Source organism: Eumetopias jubatus, unplaced genomic scaffold (assembly GCF_037043125.1).
Source record: "Eumetopias jubatus isolate StellerSeaLion01/CBP00866 unplaced genomic scaffold, mEumJub1_p1.0 scaffold_9, whole genome shotgun sequence".
In the NCBI taxonomy this organism is placed as follows: domain Eukaryota; kingdom Metazoa; phylum Chordata; class Mammalia; order Carnivora; family Otariidae; genus Eumetopias; species Eumetopias jubatus.
In genome coordinates, this window is record NW_028274815.1 from 72,033,771 (window position 1) to 72,046,897 (window position 13,127).

The 13,127-nt window shown below is 35.5% G+C and overlaps 1 protein-coding gene across 3 annotated transcripts in view; it reads right to left on the minus strand.

Annotated features, from left to right (window-relative positions):
* The window catches only part of FOXN2 (forkhead box N2), a 63,558-nt gene that overhangs the window by 12,493 nt on the left and 37,938 nt on the right, over positions 1-13,127 (minus strand). For all 3 annotated transcript variants that reach the window (XM_028103896.2, XM_028103895.2, XM_028103897.2), the window contains exons 3-4: positions 5,197-5,321; positions 2,741-2,805 (exon numbers count right to left, since the gene is read on the minus strand). In XM_028103896.2, the coding sequence (XP_027959697.1) occupies positions 2,741-2,805; positions 5,197-5,321 (190 nt within the window). The remainder of the gene's footprint in view (positions 1-2,740; positions 2,806-5,196; positions 5,322-13,127) is intronic.

The window sequence follows — 13,127 nt, forward strand, 5'->3', positions numbered from 1 at the left end:
TGCAGTTCCTAGCAGATACCCTCCAACAAGGTCAAGTATTTCTCCAACTTCTGAGGTCCAGCTCAAGCACCACTTTCTTTTCTAAGGGGACTTTTCTGATCTACCTCTAAGCTTACTTTGCCACTTACTTCCTTTTTCCCCAATGTACTCTGCATAATCTTCTCAACCTTCTTCAATTAAACTGTACAGTTTTTGAGAGCAGGTCCTGGATCTCTTTCATCTCTGCATATCCCAAAGCACCCATACATGACTTGGCACTATGTGGGAATTCAACAATTACTTGTAGAATAAACAGTTGAATGTTTAGTCCATTTAGTGCTGTGTTTTTTTCAAACTTTTCTCTAGAAATAATATCGAGAGAAGAAAAAGCAAATTTCCTCATAAGTCAATCAACAGGCCCTAAAGCAACCTGATTTAAATATAAATTTTCTTAGGTTTTTGTGTGGTCTTATGTTTTCCTCTAAAACTCATAAGAACTGTATATTCTATTCCAAGACAGGCCTGCATTTATTTTAACCTGGAACTCCAAAGCCCCTTGCCATCAAGCCTAAGACTCACCAGTACAGAGATGGAGGGAAGTAAGCTATTAGCAGCACTGGAGAGATGATGCACCATATGTCTACGTCATTAGACGAAGGAGAAGTGCTAAGCTCTAGTTATGAAAAACTGCGGCTAAAACTAGCAGGAGAGGGGCGCCTGGGTGGCTGAGTCAGTTAAGCATCTGCCTTTGGCTCAGATCTTGATCCTGGAGTCCCAGGATCAAGCCCCATGTCATGCTCCCTGCTCTGCAGGGGGTTGGCTTCTCCCTCTCCCTCTGCCCTACCCCCTGCAGCTTGCTCACTCTCTCTCAAATAAATAAATAAAATCTTTAAAAAAAAGTAAAACTAGCAGGAGAAGATTGTACAAGTGTCTGCTCCCCAAAAGAAGCAGCAGAATTAGGATAGAATGGAGTAAGAGCAAGAAGAGATTCTAAATAAACCCAGAATTCACAAGGAAAATGTTCTCAAAATCTGTGTATGAGCTGAGCCTGAAAGACTAAAGGTCAGAACTTATTGGGATAATAACAATATGCAGTTTCTGCAATGCCTAAATGCAAAGAGAAACCACATCTATCCATGTAGGAAGGAGAAAATGGATACTTGCATTACGTTAAGCCAGAACATTATCTGAACATACCCTCAATCCACTTAACTTCTTTGCAGAATTCTCTTCAGCTTTTTCACACCCTTTCCCTCCCTCATTTTTACAGACCATCATCACACTGCTTCCTAGCCTTGGCTTAGTGTAGTTTCAAAGAGCCAAAATGTGTCTGATACACAGAAAAGACTTCTGGTCTGCAGATTTCTGTTTTTAAAAGTCACAGAAATGTTTCTAAGCCTGAAAGCAACAATGCTAGAAAACCTTATGTTAATACATCACTAATTTATAATATTAACTATGAGTAGGGGGCAAAAACTACTAATTCAGAATTTTTATGTACTTTAGAAAAGTCATCTACAGAATTCTGAAAGTCATAACTTGCTGTCTTCTTAAAGTTCTTTACACTAAACCTATAAAAGAAATATTCTAAACTATATTCTAATCCAAACTTTCTCTGAAGAGGGCCAATAAGTATTTTAGGTTTTGCCAGAGAAGAGGCATAACTAAGGATACAATACAGAGATCTCTGTTGCAACTACCTAACTCTGTTCTTATAGTGAATTTTCACATGCCTTGAAATATTATTTTTATTATTTTTCAACTATTTATAAATATAAACTCACGGGCCACATAAAAACACATGGCAGGCCAGATATGGCCCAAGGCCTAGTTTGCCAATCTCTATTCTAGTCTAAGACTTGAAAAGTGAACTCTGTACTGACAGTATTACTAAGAAATATTTTCCTATTTTCAAGGAGAAATACACATAAAAGGAAATGAAAAAAAGGGATATACAACAATATACACAGTATGAGCCTAACATTTGGAGAAAAACTGTGTGTGTGTGTGTATGCATGCAGACACATCTACTCATGTGTAAGGTGTAAAAAGAACCAAAGTAATTAAAACAAAATGTTGACGATAATAAAGAATAAGTTTTAGGTTTTTTTTTTATTTAAATTCAAGTTAGTTAACATACAGTGTATCATTAATTTCAGGTTAGAATTTAGTGATTCATCACTTACATTTAACACCCAGTGCTCATCATATCAAGTGCACTCCTTAATATCCATCACTCCATTTCCCCAACCCCCACCTAACCTCCCCTCCAGCAACCCTCAGTTTGTTCTCTATAGCTAGGAGTCATTTAGGGCTTGTCTCGCTCTCTTTATCCTATTTTATTTTTCCATCCCTTCCCCTATGTTCATCAGTTTTGTTTCTTTTCTTTTTTCTTTTTTAAAGATTTTATATATTTATTTGACAGAGAGATAGAGAGAGAGCACAAGTAGGCAGAGAGGCAGCCAGAGGGATAGGGAGAAGCAGACTCTCCACTGAGCAGGGAGCCCGATGTGGGGCTTGATGCCAGGACCCTGGGATCATGACCTGAGCCAAAGGCAGCCGCTTAACCGACTGAGCCACCCAGGCGCCCCATCAGTTTTGTTTCTTAAAATTTAGTTTCTTTTTATAAATGTTTTTATTTTCCGAATCTTCTACAATGAACATGTAATACTTCTATAATTAGAAAAAAATTAAATAAACAAAAAATCCTGATATTTGACCTGAGCTGTTATGATTTAAAATAATGTTCTTACACACATACCTTTGAGGGTTCGCACCTGGTTTTGCTTGAGTACAGAGCTTAAGAAATGAGGTGATAAAGAGCCACTGAAAAATAAAGGTAAGATAAATATGCTTATAAAAACCTTCATTTCACTTTTTATAGAACTTAGTCACAAATACAACTAATTTATACAATAAAAAACACAAACTATTTTTACCTTGTTTTCTTTGCTAATACTATTCAGTTTAGAAGAGTCTGCCAAAGCAGAAAGAGCATTAGATCCAAGATTAAATCACAACTATTTGGACGTTCTTAGGCAAAATAATTAATTTCTTAGTTTCTTCATCTGTAAAATAGGAATAATTAAACCTCCCACATAGGGCTGCTGTGATGAATAATAATAATGCATTTAAAATGCCTGTAACAATAGACAATACATAATAGTTACTATTTGGTTTTGTATTGGATGCTTAAGTTTGATATGATATTCATATAGGTGTTACCACAGAAATGAAAGCGTTTATTGAAACAAATGTGTGAAGAGAACTATATGGTAATGATGCAAAACAGATAAGTTCCTGATTTTATTAAGAAATATTAATATCAAATTAAACTTGCTACAGTCATAAAGAGATTAGGAGTCCTGGCTTTTTTTTTTTTTTTAAAGATCTTATTTTTAAGCAATCTCTACACCCAGCATGGGGCCTGAATTTACAACCCCAAGATCAAGAGTTACATGCTCTTTTGACTGAGCCAGCCAGCATCCCAGTTTTGGCTTTTTTTTTTTAATTCCAAATATTAAATCATTTTTGGGACACACTACTTCTGTTCTTTGGAATTTGTGATACCATAAAAAAATCTGTTTTGCTAACTAAATTGTAAGTCTATTTCTCATTCATAGTTTTACATATATTTCATTTTTTTTCTCAACTTACCAATTATGATATGAAAAGGCTACACAAAGATCTATTAGATGGGACCATCATTTGCCAAACAATGAAAAAGAGAAAATGTTTCTAAAAATATTAAGGTAATGTTTTAAAGTGAAAAATTATCTTTATGCTGTCATTTATCTGTTTTTAAACCACAAAATCATTTTTATTTAACATATGATAAAGCTAAAAGATAAAAATCATGAAAATGCAACCCATCAAAGGCACAGTGAAGTGCATATTTGATGGTATACAACAGTGTCAATTCTCTCATTTAATCTTGAATTTAAAAAAAGCATAGCTAAATAAAACACATAAATGACCATAAACAGAACTTACCATTAGTTTCTAAATTGTTTTTTTTTTAAACTAGGATACCTCATAAGCACCAACATTAACTGATAAAGAAGATACCAAGTCCCAAACAATGAGGATATAAACTCTGATAACTTTTCTAGGTTTCATTTCATAAAGATAAACCACTCAATCGTTCTTGTGACAATAATCCTTCCAATCTTCTAGTAAACAAGCTTAAAATCTCAGTGAGAAGATATATATTACTAATTTCAACTTTAGCCTTACTAATATTTTATTGTATTTCAGCTACAACCACTCCACTTAAAGTTATTTAATAATAATTTAAGAAATTAAACATTGTATGGAAATATTGATAATTGTTGCAGCTGAAGAAGTTCATTATAGTTTTCTCCCTCCTTTTGTGTATGTTTGAAATTCTCCATCTAGCATTTTATTAAAAAGCTTTTTAAAATTTTCCAAAAAACAAATTAGCCATGATAAGGCTACCCTCAAAAGTATCTCAACAAAATCTGGCATTTTCAATTCAAACAAATGTACACAATAGAATTAAAAAAAAAATTCTGAAGGCTTCTTTAGGAAATGCAAACAAAATCAGATTTGAGGTGTCATATTCAGCTTCGACTTAAAATGGGAAAGCTGTAAGATCCATAAGAGTCACTGAGTTTGAAGACAAGAGCCAAGGAAATACATTACAATTATATTTACCAGCAGAAACAAAATAAAAAAGTCAAAGCATTATTTTGTCAGACATTTTAAAACTTGAGACTGTGAACATAATTTTCAAATATTAAATGTGTTGTGAAAGAAAACCAAACTTAAAATAGAAAAAGATACAACAAATACATCCATAAAAATGTTATAATGACAAACTGTTAAGCATCTTATTTTAAAAAGCTTAAATATACTTTTAATTTCCCATGTCTTTAGTCTGCATTAGTATTGCAGGCAATTAAAATAATTTAAACTTTTTGTACCTGAAATCATTATTATAACTTTCTGTAGGGTTTACTTACACTCAAGAGTGACTGTATTTTACAGAATTTATGTTCTCACCTATCAAATATCCTGTTTCCTAATAACACAAGTTAGACTATAAGTAAAAATGCCTTAGGCTAATGTCTTATCCATAAGTTATTCTCTAGGCAATTAAAAAAAACCCCGAAACCTTACAACTTTGTTAGGTTTTTCCATGTCATACAATGAAATCTTATGTCACCACTGACACTTATATGGAAGATCCTGTACCTTTGTGGAGATGCAGGAGGGGTGTAAAATGTTAATGCTGAGGGAAAAGGTTGCTTCTTCAGTGCCTGCATAAGGTTGGGTTTATACTCTGGATCAACACACCATAAGGAACCTTTTCCATTAACCTAAAATAAAATACACAAGAATTATTAATGTGCAAATTTAAGACATACACAATCAGTACCTGAATGTTTTCACTAAATGTGTGTGGGGGGAAAAAAATCCTACAGTATGCTTTTGAGTACAATGCAAAGGTTGAATTAAGCTTGCTGTAAGTGCATTGTATGGTCAAAAGCCCTGGAGGCAGGCTGCCTGGGTTCTTAGCTCCAGCTCTGCCATTTACCTGTTGTGTGATCTTAGGAAAAATAACCAACTTCTATCTCTCCAGGCCATTACTTCTTCATTTGGAAGGTAGGGATGATAACACTACCTATTTCATAGGGCTGTTATGTGGATTAAATTATGCATAAAGTACTCTGCATGTTGCCCGGCACACAGGGCCACAGGACATGACAATCACTTCATAGTCTGTGAGAATGGTACAATCCCAAGATGTACAGTGAACAGCATGGTGGGCTGTACAATGTGGTCCTCCACATGGTAAGATTTAACAAATATAAGCCATTATTGTTACTATTATAGAAAAACCAGAAAGAAAAGGAAAAATTAAGCTTTCTGTGCAGCATCATTTCCCCAAAAGTGATAAGCAATATGAGATCAGGTGATACAGCAAAAAATTTTTATTTTTTAATGGCATTAACAGTAATGCTTAAGTTCTCATTTAAAGTAAGTTTAAATTTAAAAAGCAAATGATTTCAGGGACTCCTGGGTGGTACAGTCAGTTAAGCAACCAACTCTTGATTTTAGCTTGGGTGTGATCTCAGGGTTGTGGATTGAGTCCAGCACTGGGCTCCACACTCAGCGCAGGTCTGCTTGAGATTCTCTCCCTTTCCCTCTGCCCCTCCCTGTGCTCACGTACGTGCTCTCTCTCTATATGAATAAGCAGAGTCTTTAAAAAAAAAAAAACAAAAGCAAATGGTTTCCTGAAAAGCATAGCAAAAGTTTCAAAGAGTGGTAAATCAACAACTGAGGTATGAAAAAGACTCCTGTAAAAGATAACAGAGAGGACGGAAGAATCAGCCCTTCCCTCAAGATGATTAAGTTACAACATTTGAGTGACTTTTAGATAACATGGCAATGAGCACAAACCCAGATTCCATTGAAATAATCAATAGAATCTAAAAATTATGGAATTTTTATGATTACTGGAAACCAGAGAAACCATTAACAAAAGTGCCTGCTAAGTTTCAAATGGGAGGTACCTGAAAGAAGGGCTTGTGTGATCCACAGTTCCCTCAATATGAAGGAACAGCTCAGAGGAAGGTAAGTGGACAAGATATATGAAAAACGTCACTAATATTATCTAACATGCAGGGAAGAAGGCCAGGCTATGAGATAATTCCTTCAAACAGGTTTGAAAAATGCTGTACATTTTACTTCCCTTTCTTAGAAGGTCACACTACATACCAGCAGGTTAAGGGATCTAAATAGTCTTGCTATCATTATACTTGTTTTATATGGTTTCCTAAAGTTACCTGACACAGAACCTCCTTCTCCCAGGTAGTATTTGAGGAATTTAGTGTTCTGTGGAACACTTATGAGAAAAACTGATGTAATTAATTCTTGTAGAATATAATTTCCAAATATTAATGGAAATAACTACATTGATCAGGCCAGGAGGAAAAATAAATTCCCTCTTAAAGTTCACAATTTTAAGACTGCAGTACAAAAAAAAAATATTAACAATCCCAACAACAAAATTCTGACCACTTGGAAATTTATAATACTCTTAGATTAAAAAGATATCCAAACCACAATTACAGACTATCTAGTAAATAAAGGGTATAAACACAGTTATATGAAAACTAAGAGAACGTGGCCAAAGGCAAATTTATATCCACTTTCATTCATTTTTTTAAAAAGATTTTATTTATTTATTTGACAGAGAGAGAGAGAGAGAGAGAGAGAGAGAGCATGAGCACAAGCAGGGGGAGCAGGAGAGGGAGAAACAGGCTCCCCGCTGAGCAGGGAGCCCTATGCGGGCTCCATCCCGGGACCCTGGGATCATGACTTGAGTTGAAGGCAGCCGTTTAACCAACTGAGCCACCCAGGTGCCCCTCATTCATTTTTTTAAAAAGACTATTTATTTGAGAGAGCGTATATGCACATGAGGTGGAGGGACAGAGGGCAAGAGAACCTCAAGCAGACTCCACACTGGGCATGGAGCCCTACTCTTAGCTCAATCTTACGACCCTGAGACCTTGACCTGAGACGAAACCAAGAATCAGACACTTAACCAACTGAGCCACCCAGGTGCCCCTATCCACTTTCATTCCTTTTTTTTTTTTTTAAGATTTTTATTTATTTTTTGACAGAGAGAGAGACAGCGAGAGAGGGAACACAAGCAGGGGGAGTGGGAGAGGGAGAAGCAGGCTTCCCTGCTGAGCAAGGAGCCCAATGTGGGGCTTGATCCCAGGACGCTGGGATCATGACCTCAGCCGAAGGAAGACCCTGAACGACTGAGCCACCCAGGTGCCCTATCCTCTTTCATTCTTAAACAACAATTGAAATATCTGAAATAAGCTTTTATCATATCTGGAGAAGGGGGGGGAGAGAAAATTACATGTTATATAATATAAATATATTATATGAAAATTGATAAATTGTTAAACTAGAAATCAGGGAAAGAATGGAACTGATAAATCAAGAGAGTATTCTAAAAAACCGTCAATATGCTACACACCCTAGTTGAGGTAGTCAAAGGAAATAACTGAAGAACTTTAGAAGCTGTGATTGTTTATCTATCACCTGCTAACTCTTCCTTCAGGATAAATCTCTTCTACTTCCTTAGCTGAACATCCCTAACTGCACATCTTGAACAGAAGCTGGACTACAAGTATATCCTTACACATGTACCACATCCATAGTCTACATACAGAACTCCATAGCCATGCAAGAAGGAGATATACAAATTCAATCTCATCTCACTTCCCCAGAGCTAAACACTACTTGTACAGTGGTTAAGAGTGTGAACCTTGGAGCCATTTTGTCTCCTTGGGAATCCTGACTCTGTCACTTAAGAGCTGTGTAATCTTCAGAAAAATGTGTATGTTTCCTGTATATTAGTATGCTCAAAATAGAACTATATAAAAAATAGTACCTACTTCACTTTAAGAATTACTGAATTAAAAGAGTTAATTCACATAAAGTGCTTAGAACACTGACAGACAATAAGCACTCAACAAACATTGGCTACTGCTGTTGATATATGTTCATTTTCTTTGTAGTTTCAAAAATTGTTCCTGTTTCCTCCAGTCTAATAGCACGCAAATTTGTTTTTCTGTTTCTATTACACCAGATATTGGCATTACATTAACAAATATTTTTGAAGATTTTTTTCTTTTTCTCTAGAAATACTGAAAACCGACTATAAGGTATAACCTTCCCCCTCTCCCACCACGTGATGTACAAAACTTCCTCAGAACTCATAAGATTAGTGAGATTCAAACTGGTAATTTTTGTTTTTATATTACACCTTTTCTATTTAAAAAACCCTTTCTTAAAATCTGAATTACACTTCACAATTACATTAAGAATTACTTGGACAACAATAAAATTTATGTGTGTTCTATTCCCCTGGTTCCTTTTTGTTTATATAAAATCCTCTATGATGGGGCGCCTGGGTGGCTCAATTGTTAAGCGTCTGCCTTCGACTCAGGTCATGATCGAGCCCTGCATTGGGCTCCCGGCTCTGCTGGAAGCCTGCTTCTCCCTCTCCCATTCCCCCTGCTTGCGTTCCCTCTCGCTGTGTGTGTGTGTCTCTCTGTCAAACAAATAAAATCTTAAAAAATAAATAAATAAATAAATAAAATCCTACATGATGTAAGCTATTATGATTGCTTAAGATTTAACGTGATGAATTCCAGAATGCTACCATTTCCCAAACTCTTTTTCAAGGTAATATTATTCTATTACTGAGGCTCTTTTATCTTCTGAACATCATGTCATAATTATTACAGCAGAATGGTATAATGTAAGAACAGTTCCACAGGTATAAAAACTGAGGTCCTAATCATTGCTTATGTTATTGCACAAATCATTTAATCTGTTAAGAGTCAGTGTTCTTATTCATATTTTATTCATAAAATTAAAAAAAAAACAGTCCACTTCACTGAGTTGTGATTAGATTCAAATAAGATAATTCAGGGGCACCTGGGTGGCTCAGTCATTAAGTGTCTGCCTTCGGCTCAGGTCATGATTCCAGGGTCCTGGGATCGAGCCCTGCGTCAGGCTTCTTGCTCAGCAGGGAGCCTGCTTCTCCCTCTCCCTGCTGCTCCCCCTGCTTGTGTGCTCTCTCTCTCTCTCTCTGTCAAATAAATAAATAAAATCTTTAAACAAAAAAAAAGGTAATTTATGTGTAAGTGATATAGAGCTGCAAAATAAATGAATACTTATTTCTGGGGGTTATTCTAAAATTGGCATAAAGTTAGTTTTTTTTTTTTTAAGATTTTATTTATTTATTTGACAGAGAGAGCGATCGAGAGAGAGAACACGAGCACGGAGAGAGGCAGAAGGAGAGAGAGAAGCAGACTCCCTATTGAACAGGCAGCCTGATGCAGGGCTCGATCCTGGGACCAATATTATGAACCTGAGCTGAAATCAAGCGTTGGCTGCTGAACCGACTGAGCCACCCAGGTGCCCCAAGTTTATATGGTTTAATAACAGCATATTCCTACTCCTTTACCTCTAAGAGTGAATCCTGAAAAAAATCAACCATAAGAACAAAATCAATTAATTCTGAGTAAGAGATAAAAGGTAATAAAGAACAAGGAATTAACTAAATTTAAAGGGAAAATAGACCTTGTTTTAGAAAAAGTATGCTATCAATGTAAGCAGTTTTTAACATCCTAGCAACCTAAATGTATAGGAAAAGAAAACCATAGCTGTCATATCATACTGTAATATAGAAAGAAACATATTATACTATTAGGTGAAACTTTTTTCTGGCCTTCAGTAACAAAATATCACATGAACTATATACCAAGTAAGTATCTGAAATTTTGATTTGTTTTTCAAAGGAAGTCAAATTTTACAAATGTATTTTTGGATGAAATTACTTAAATTAGATGTTTTCAGTCAGTTGGCCCAAGGGATAAATGTGTTTTTTAACGAAAGGGAAATAAAACTTTAAAACATTAGTGCCCACAACATCCTTTGCCCAACCCACTTCAGTTTCATACAGAAAAGATATGTATGAATTATTTTTCATATATTGATTAAGAATTATTTTAACGATTCTAGCCATGTTCTATCTTGGTATTCCCGAGATTACACACTCTTAGAAACTGGTTCAACAGTCTACTTTTTAAAATTCTATCGTGTGAATTACAAATTGTTTTGACCATAGCAGAATTGATATTTCCTTGAAATAGTAAATTGGAAGAACTGGTACTGAAAACCTGCCGTTCAGGACAGTTAAGTATTATCTTGAGTAAGGTCTCCAAATAACAGTCTGGTTATGTTACCATGGCAGCATTTCCTTTCACTGGGTCTGTTCACAAACTATCAGTAACAAGAGATAAAATTATATATTTGCTAACATTATGTTTTAGAGTCTTCAGCAAAGAGGAATTTATTTTAAACTAACTCTCACTTAAAAACCTTGCCCCTTTGTTATTGTGCTTAGATGACAGAACACAAATAATAAAGAGTTTCAGACGTTAAATATTGTTTTAAACTAAATTTGCCTATAACAAAATAAACCTGTGCAATGGAAACAGGAAATATGCACTCTCTCATTTATTTTGCATTTTGGAACTATAAGGCTTCTGGACTTAACTTGGTAGAGAACCACGGAAGGTTTTGAAGAAATAAGGAATATACTAAGAAATGAACTTTAAAAAGATCTTAATGTTGGGGCACCTGGGTGGCTCAGTCGTTAAGCGTCTGCCTTCGGGTCGGGTCATGATCCCGGGGTCCTGGGATCGAGCCCCGCATTAGGCTCCCTGCTCGGCGGGAAGCCTGCTTCTCCCTCTCCCACTCTCTCTGCTTGTGTTCCCTCTCTCACTGTGTCTCCCTCTCTCTCTGTCAAGTAAATAAATAAAATCTTAAAAAAAATAAAAAGAATACCTGAACATCATAACCAGTAAGGCAAATTAAAAAAAAAAAAAAGATCTTAATGTTAGTTATAAAGAATAGTTTGGGAGAAAAGGCAATGTTCACTATTCCTGAGATGTTTTTATGTACTTGCCCTGTACATTTTAATGGTTTCCTCCCCTGATTATCTTTTCTATGGTTTTTTAGAATGACTGAATTAAAAAGAATTTACTAATCAAAAAGGGCATTCATAAGTCCTGTTTATAGTTTAAAGCATGAACTTTTACAGTGGTTGGCATGACTTCTTTTCCTGGGATTTAGCTATTGCAGCGAGTCATCACTATGCAAACGTAAAGACTAAAACTGTACTAAACCAGGCAAAATTTCTAATTTTGTGTTTCCCAGCTCAAGTCAGTGTCTTAGTTTGGCTTTATAAAAATTTAGAGAAGTAGATACAAGACCTGGATGTTTAAATATTTAAAACATGAAACCCAAACCAAAACAAACCAAAAAAAGACCATGTCTAACTTTTATAATTTTTGGGGCACCTGGGTGGCTCAGTTGTTAAGTGTCTGCCTTCAGCTCAGGTCATGATCCCAGGGTCCTGGGATCGAGCCCCGCATCGGGCTCCCTGCTCTGCGGGAAGCCTGCTTCTCCCTTTCCCACTCCCCCTGCTTGTGTTCCCTCTCTTGCTGTGTCTCTCTCTGTCAAATAAATAAATAAAATCTTAAAAAAAAAAACATAATTTTAAAATACCGAGGCAGATAAATACCAAGCTAAAATTTTTAGACCTATCTATTGAGAGTATTAACTATGGTATGGATGATAGGGGGGAAAATCTAATCAGAAGCTATCCAGATGGCTGGGTATCATTATCACTTTGTAGTTTGACCCAGACCTTGCCATCTTGCCATTTTTTTGAGATTATCATCTAGAGATAAGAGATATTCATCAGAAAAGTGCTGGCAAAGCTGCCAAATTCAATTCCAACATTTATTGGATGTAAGTATAACTTACTTGCCTTCTGTAGATTACAAGAGAAGTACTGTTATTCTGAAACACTGATTCCAGAAGTATTTCATAAATTAAAAAAAAAAAAATCCACAAGCAACCCCAATCCTACCTGAATGTATCACTTTCTGTCCAAACTTCAGACATTTAAGCAGAGTGGCTATTGATTTTTGTGAAGACCATCACCTGCCAGTTTCTTTCCTCCTACCCTGACCTGTTGTAATAGCTTACTAATTTTTATCCCAATATATTACAATTTCTATATTTATCCTCATATTTTTTATTATCTCATAAGATGATTTCTTTCTCTTTATCACACTCTTCCCAGACTCTGGACTGTATGCTTTCTTGTTCGCTAGCTCTCACTTCCTTAACCTCTTTCTTTCTCTGAGCATTCAAAAATGCTCAGGTTAATTATGGAAATAACGCACACATTTAAAAATTAAGGATAAAAACAAATCCCTTTTGATCACTACCACAAATCCAACTATACTGGACATATTATTCTGCAATTTTTATTACAAACAATACCACAGTGGATATATATCTCCTTGTATGCAAGTATGAATCTTACTCTAGGGGAGAAATCAGAATCTAATCCACTAGATCAAAAGATATGTACATTTCTAATTTTAATAATTGTAGCCAAGTTGCCCTCAAAAATGGTTGTACTAATTTACATTCCTATTAGTGGTATGAAAATATTGGTATTATTTCCCCTATCCTTATCTAAATTGGTATTATCAAACATTTAAAATTTTTGC